Here is a 7611-nt window from a genome sequence, read left to right as displayed (position 1 = left end):
ATTTGTTTTCTCCTATACTGCCCTCTACTGTGAGAAATGTGAATTTTGTTCAGTTTGCCATCTTTGATCACAGGACGGTGCTTGACAGTCAATCCCAGTTTAATTTACTCTCTGTTTAATCTTTAATGCCTCAAAGCCATTTTAATTTAAACTCTTTGTTTATTTTTTATTAAGATTTTTAGATGTTTAAATCCAGTCAGCTCTATGCAGAAAAAATGTGGCAAAAATAAAAAGTTTGCAAATATATTTACTTACAATATCATTTCATACAGGTACATGATATATACAAATAGGCTTTATCAAAATATATAACATCTGTTCAAGTCATACTGAGGTAACCATCAGAAACATTACAGATATACAGATATCAAAGATGGCTGCCTCCAAAGTTGTTTGATTAACAGTTATTTTTCCACTTTGAGGGCTGATCTTCTCCCGAAAACTCAGCTTTAGACTTTGTATCGCATAATAATGTCACAATTGGTTTCAAAGTAAGAGTTTGATAACAGCAAAGGGCGCCAGAAGTAGAGGGACAAAGACTTGCGTGTGTTTTGCTCCATTACACAGGTCTTCAGCACAGCATCGGACGCCATTGGAGACAACATTATTGCACACATCACTCCTCATACAGTGCTTGCTGACCAAATTCTCAGCAACTGTAATGGAGAGACATGATAGGCTCTATTAGATAAGTTATTATATGTGATGAGGCTGACAGAATTATAGCTCAGACAACGTTTTAGTGATGCTACAGCTTAGATCCACTCAGGAAAAATAAAGATCACACCTTACATATAAAAATCCACATTATTAAAGCCGCATGTCATGGTGTATTAAACTTACTTATTGTAGAGGAACAGCGATCATACCCATTAGGACACATCCTTATCTCATAACAGGTGCCAGGGTTATCCCCCCAGCAGGTGAAACACCTTATCCCGGACACTGTGGGTAAAGGAGAATGCAAAATGAAGCTGGAAGAAGAAAAAGAAAAAGAAAAGAAAAAAAGATATCCCTTATTGAATTCTGTGCAATTCGTATTTCCTGTTCTTACCTGTGGACAGCATCACACAGAGGAAAGCTAAAGACACACACAGCCTCATTTTGTGCATTTGATCAAATGATTAAGTGCAGAGAACTGAAAACAGTTCAGATGTCTGATGTCAAATGAACTCTGTCCACCTCGTTACCTGTTTTATGGCCAAAAAAAAAAACTCTGGGGAGTGTCCACCAACGGCCATAATAAATTATAGCTCGTGTTGATATCTAGCTCTCGACAGTTCTGTCTAATTCATCATCAGTTCATTTTTCAAAGGAGTTCCAGTGTCAATAGGAGGTTGCTTAACTGGAGAACTTGCACTGAAACTAATTTTATTTGTCTTTTGTTTACTAGAAACACTGCAGCCATCTGGAGTAAAGCTGAGCGCGTGAAGCCGACACACCCAGAGATGTGAATGTGTAACTAATCCTTGTTCACACACACACACACACACACACACACACACACACACACACACACACACACACACACACACACACACACACACACACACACACACACACACACACACACACACACACGTTCACACAGCCAAAACGATCCACAGTGACCTTAGCAGAATATTGCTATCATCATAACTGGCTTCATATTAGTACAGTAGTGTACAGATGCTGATGTGGACATTAAAATTAGATTTTCTGACGTCACACAGAAAAGATATGTTTTTGAAAAAAACCCAAAAAACACATCTTTTCTGTGTGACGTCAAAAAATCTAATTTTAATGTCCATCAAATAAATCCTAGCCTCATTCAGTCGTGATAATTGGTGCATTATTTCTTCAGCACTCACATACACACACACACACACACACACACTCAGCTCAGAGACTCAGTTTCTGAGCTCTTCAGTTTAGATCTCTAATAGCATTAATAGATCTACGTCATTAATCTGCTGCCAGAAAAGGAAGAGCAACTCTCTGACCGGGATTTAAAGGGACCATTCACTCTAATTATTATAACACTAATTTCTCATGGCAGGGTGCCTTTATCCTTAAAGTATAATCCCCATTTCTTCTCACCTAAGATGAAACTGGATATGTCATGTTGTTAACCAGCCACCTTGCCGTGGTGGCCTGTCTGGTGTCAGTTATAGCTTGGCCTTTTACCCCCTGGATTAAATGCCTTGTATACTGTAGGAGGCAGGTGAGGTCTGAATGCCAGGTTAACCACCAGCTGCTCCGGAAGGATGATCCTTCATTTGTGTATCATTTTATTCCTCATGTCCTCCTTTGTCTTAGGTAAAGATGTATACATATGATCATGAAAAACAATATGAACCCACTGTAGTCTGAGTCACAGTACAACACATCAGCTTCAGCACTTCATATTGTAGAGTTTCAAAGGTCATGGCATTATTGTCCAGTATAGCTCCATCTTATTAGGTCTGGCAGCTGGCCATGACCTAAACATCTCTGTCAGGAGCTGGGAGCTCAGCCTTGTGTGTATGTGTGTTTCGCCTGCACTTGAGTTGTGCTTTCTGAACCTCGATACAGCTTTGCTTTATGGTCTTGTTTTGCATTTGTTTTATAGTTTTATGGGAGTGTTACGTGGCTTGGATGGATTTGATATACAAGAGCTGATTGAGAGGTACTCTACCCTAATAGACGTACAAAAAGGAGATGAGAGAGGGAATGTCTTTATGGTGGAGCTGCTAAAAACTCAGTGTGAAACATGACAAAGAACCACACAGTAGCCTATTTTGTTTTTTTGTATTAGTTTTTTTGTTTGACGACCGAGAAGTCGAGGGTGCTTTAATATTTGCCATAGCAATGTAGTGGATTTTTATAATATTATCTTGTGTTTTTTGATGTACAAGTTAGTAAAGTACAAGTAGGCTTCCCTAAAATTTAGTTACTATTTTTTTCTTGTTTAGATTCCTGTACATTTTCCACCCAACATTTCAAAACCTGCCAGTGATGCAACTCAGTTCATCAAGAGTTTATTTTGTTTAGAATTCATGTACATGAATTAATGGTGCATATATGTCAGTACAGTGATACACATGCCATGAATATCTTGTAAGACCAACATTTAAAAGACCAGCGGTTGGAGCGCCTCCTCTATTCCAAGATTCCAAGCAGAGGTTGTCGTTCACTTCCTGAACTGAGCGATGGGGGCGGGGATCTTGATGTCCTGTCCCCTCTCCAACCTCTTCTCGCATTCAATTAGGTAGTTTACGCCGTCAACCACTAACTGTACCAGCTCGACCTGTGAACACAAAGCAAACAAAAAGAAAAACAAAAAAAATCACATGATCAAAATGTGCAAAGTTGTTAGACAGGTTCATTTTAATTGTCCGTGTTAATTATCTGTGGCCACTGAGACTCAAGTGTCAGATTTAATTTCATTTTAGAAGCAGTTGGTTTGGCTGGAATAAACTGAGAATTGTCACATTTTGTCAGCTTGTAATGAGCATCAGTATACAGAGGAAGAAATTTAGTTTTGCTTAAATTGCATAATTTTGTACACAAATTAAATGACTTAAGCTTATTTATTTTATATTATTTATACTTTTTGAAGTTAAATACTTAATAAACGACATATACTTTTGTGCTTGTACCTTTTCAGCTGTGTGGCAGCTGAGAACCACTGACTTGTTTGCCATGCCATCCAACAATCTGTTTGGTTTCTATGGCCCAATAAATGCATAAAATTGCTTACTTTATCACAGATAAGTTATCAGTGAATTCCCTGAGTTCAGGTTTGCATGCTCCTGCCTCCTTTGGTGCAACTGGAGGAACCCCTAGTTATAGCCCTGACCTTAACCATTTCTGACCTTTTGTAGCACTTGATTTAAAGTGCCTGTTTTCTCAGAGCCTGTGAGGAAGTGCTGCATGAAAGGCTCAGATCAAGTGGCAGAAGTCTTTTAACCTCAAGTGGCACATCCCTGCCTGGATTACAGATTAGATAACAGCAGGTGGTATGGTGATTCACAGCCCACACCTGTTGGGATGTCTGCTCTCCTCAGTCTGACTCTGTCTCCCTGTACCTGCTGCTCATTTCCTCTTCTACTTAACCTGTTGCCTTCCTTCTCAAGTGTTTACCTCGGATTTGCCCAGACGGTCGAGGTTGGAGATGTCAACAGTGTCTCCGGAAGCAGCTGTGTCAACACCTCCTGTGCCTCTCTTCTGTAGCCTCAGGTTATCCAGCATCTTCTTGAAGCGAGGGTCCTGCATCATAAGCGTCACACACGCTCAGTCATTTCATTTTTCAGACATGAGAACCACAGTATGGAACAGAAAGTGTGTGTGTGCAGTGTTTCCAGAAATACCCTGCTGAGGTAGGGCAGGCGGATATGCACACCAGCCCTGAGCCCGGTGCCAAGGTTAGAGGGACAGGTGAGGATGTAGCCCAGACGCTCATTCCACATGAACTCCCAACCTCTCTCCTGAATTAGTTGCTCCACCTAGAATATACATGAAAAGAAAGCAGAGAGAAAACTAAACTTTTTGCAGGGCAAGTCCTGTTTCTTTTAGTTTGATGTGTTAATTTGAATATTTTCTGTATATTTTCTTGTAGGCAAGGATTAAAAAGATCACAATGACCCATAGTGGTGCAAGAGGATGCACAGACATACCTGTTTAAGACCTCTGCAGAACCTTTCAAACACTCTCTTCATGTTTCCTCCTTTCTCCATGGATATGATCCTTGTGTGATCCTCCTCATTGATCCAGATCAAGAAGTTCTTCTCGTTGTTGTGCCTGAGACAATCAGGAAGGCAGAGCTGATGTTTTACATACAATTTATTTCCCAGCTAAATCATATGAAGAGAAGAAAGTGTCTTTTACACATCACATTCAGCAGACCATGTGCCTTCAGTGTCAGGCTGGTCGTAGTTTATAAAGGCACAGGTGGGGTGGGGATAAGAACTACAGTACTTTATAAAAAAATAAAATTAACTTGAATTTAGATTTATGAGAAAAGACATGGGGTTTTCAGAAGAGAGGAAAAGCAGCTTTTTGAAAAGTGTAAGAAGGGGTATTTATATAGTCTGAAGGAGTTCTGGGGCACTATGAGCGATTCAACTCCATTATTATGCAATGCAATGCAATGCAATTTTATTACATTGTATAATATAAATTACACATAGAAATCTACATCTAGAATGTGAGAGACCCTGAACCTGGTTGTTGTTGTTGTTTTTGTTTAGTTTTTTACATTATCTTCTATTTCATAATTATACAAAATAAAGGACATTACTTCATAATAAACTTTTCTCCAGTCGTGTTGGTCCACTTGTTTGGTGGACAGTATTCCCATAAAATTCTTTAATAACCATTCTTGGTTAATAAAATTGATGAATATAATTAAACAAAACACTGATTTGTTCCTCAAAAGAAGTTATAGCCTGGAAATGATCATGGATTAGCAGTTGTTGGTTTTCTACTGATGTCTCCAGCCCAGCTCAACCCAACAAATGGGCAATGGCTGTGAATGTGAGACTGGATAAAGTACTGTATGCAGTGACTACAGCTTTTGCAGGGTCTCTAAGCTACAGAACCAGACATGTTTCTTTTAAACTAAATTTCTCCTATACTCTTACCAGATCCCACGAGCATCAGGCCAATCTCTGGCCATCCCAGCTGACATGAGCAGAGGTGACACAGGTTTATCAAACAGAAAGTGCTCCTGGTGGGCCAGTGAAGGGACAGAGGAACCGGAAGGTGGGGTATTAGATGGTGAAGGAAGTTAAAAAATATGACATAAACTAACCTTGTCTGTGTTTGTGTGTGTCCAAATGTGTTTGATTGTGCACTCACATCAATAAGCTGCTGCTGCTCCCTATCAGTCATGTCTCCCAGGCTGTAGTAGCGACCAGACAGGTCTCCCTTCAGGCCAGACAGAGCTGTCACCACCACACGCTCCACTTCACGGCGCTCAGAGCGAGTGCACGCGGGGGGAAGACTCAGTCCACGGATGCTACGACCAGTACGGACACGACTTGACAGCACGTAGCGCTCATCAAACGTTCCCTGGGTGATCTGAGGAGAAAATATTAAGGTCACCATAAGCAGGAGGGGATGCAGGAATTGACGTATAGAAGACATCATGTGACACAGGAGTAAAGAGAAATGCAGGTGTAACCTTGGAAGCATCCAGGTCAGTGGGGTGCTTCATTGTGCGAGGGTCATAGCCGTTGTGTCTGTCCTTGATAACAGGGTCAAACAGCTCAGAAAACACCTGATTTAAACAAAAAAATTAAGGTTCAGGTTTGTCCATGGTTTAGGATCAAATCCAATAACTCACAGTGGTTACGAGCTCCTACCTCGTAGCTCTCCTCATCCCCAGCTACCATGCCAACGGTCTTGATAAAGGGGTGTCCAGGGTTGTCTACGCCAGTCTGGATGCACTGGTCGATGGTCCAGTGGCGTGGGGTTTCCCTGTCCCTCAGCCGTCCATAGATAGTTGGGGTCAGGGCTGCTGCCATGCAGTTGTTGTGCTTTCTCAGGTCAGGGAAATCAGCACTGTGGAAAGTGGAAAGAGTGAGTGGATAAATAATTAACTTAGTTGAGCTGTTCAGTCGACTCTCAGATTTACTAACTCTGCATATACAGATGTGGCTCAACAGAAACAGCAGTTGAAATTTAGCAGTGTCATAACTTTGGATCAGGCTTTCTGCATGCATATTATGTATTGTATAACAACAAGCCCAGTCATGATCATACAGTATGATGATGTTTTGATGTATGAACTGCAGGTTTGGACAATAGAATAGAATAAATCTTTATTGTCCACTGAGGTGGAAAATTGTCATGGAACAAGGTTGTCCTGCCTCAGTTTAACTCATCCACACTCACGTACCTGGGTGGGTAGAGTCTCTTCCTCTCAGAGGCACCAGCAGCACCAGTGGTGTCACTCAGCAGGTATCCAGATGCCATGGTGCCAGCTCCAATGCTGGCCAACACCACTGCGGTGTTACGACCAGAAATTACACGGGTGAAAGAGTTCGCCATGTTTTACCTGATATAGGTAATTGCCTGGAGAGAGGTCAGAGGGCAAAGATGTGAAGATAAACTAACAAATTTCAATCTGCCTTTGGTGCTTTTCAAGTGATGCCTATGAATATGAAATAAGGACAATGGATCTTTTTGAATTGCTGTGATAAGTAGTTTTTGAATTTAAATATCCAAATATATATTCACCCTTTTGTATTTGCTACTCGATGGACAGTTGCCTTAAGTTCACATTTACAGTAAGATTTACTGACACACATCTTCACAGGTACACACTCAGCCAAAACTGCTAATTGCATTAACCAATCAAATCCTTAAGTAACAGATATGCCTGCATCTTGTGTGCTGAGATTATTCTACAAGCAGACAGAAGCTCTGTGATTGGTCGTCCTGGGAGAATCAGCAGCTCAGGTGATCAGATGATTTGTGATTGGACACTGAGAGAGATACCGCCATATTGATATAACATGTCGACCCATCCAATCAAATATCAGAACTGATGTCAAGTAAAGAAGCATTAAACTGTAATTAATGTTGTACCTATCATCCTGAAATTTAGGATAATAAGTGTAATGGAGAAAAATAGATATAAGTCGC

At 40.7% G+C, this 7611-nt stretch overlaps 1 protein-coding gene across 1 annotated transcript; it reads right to left on the bottom strand.

The window, feature by feature from the left end:
* Positions 1–3151: 3151 nt before the first annotated feature.
* On the bottom strand, positions 3152–7014 carry LOC310991441 (creatine kinase U-type, mitochondrial-like; the record flags this gene model as incomplete). The annotated part of the gene is made up of 9 exons (XM_083979150.1): positions 3152–3268; positions 4105–4230; positions 4332–4466; positions 4638–4761; positions 5604–5689; positions 5821–6042; positions 6146–6241; positions 6327–6525; positions 6863–7014. 9 exons carry the CDS (start codon positions 7012–7014, stop codon positions 3152–3154), a joined length of 1257 nt encoding a protein of 418 aa, XP_083835276.1.
* Positions 7015–7611: the final 597 nt, after the last annotated feature.

Source organism: Trachurus trachurus, assembly GCF_905171665.1.
Source record: "Trachurus trachurus genome assembly, chromosome: 9".
NCBI lineage: Eukaryota > Metazoa > Chordata > Actinopteri > Carangiformes > Carangidae > Trachurus > Trachurus trachurus.
Note: the sequence above shows the minus strand (reverse complement) of the source record. Positions and strands in the feature narration are given on the sequence as shown.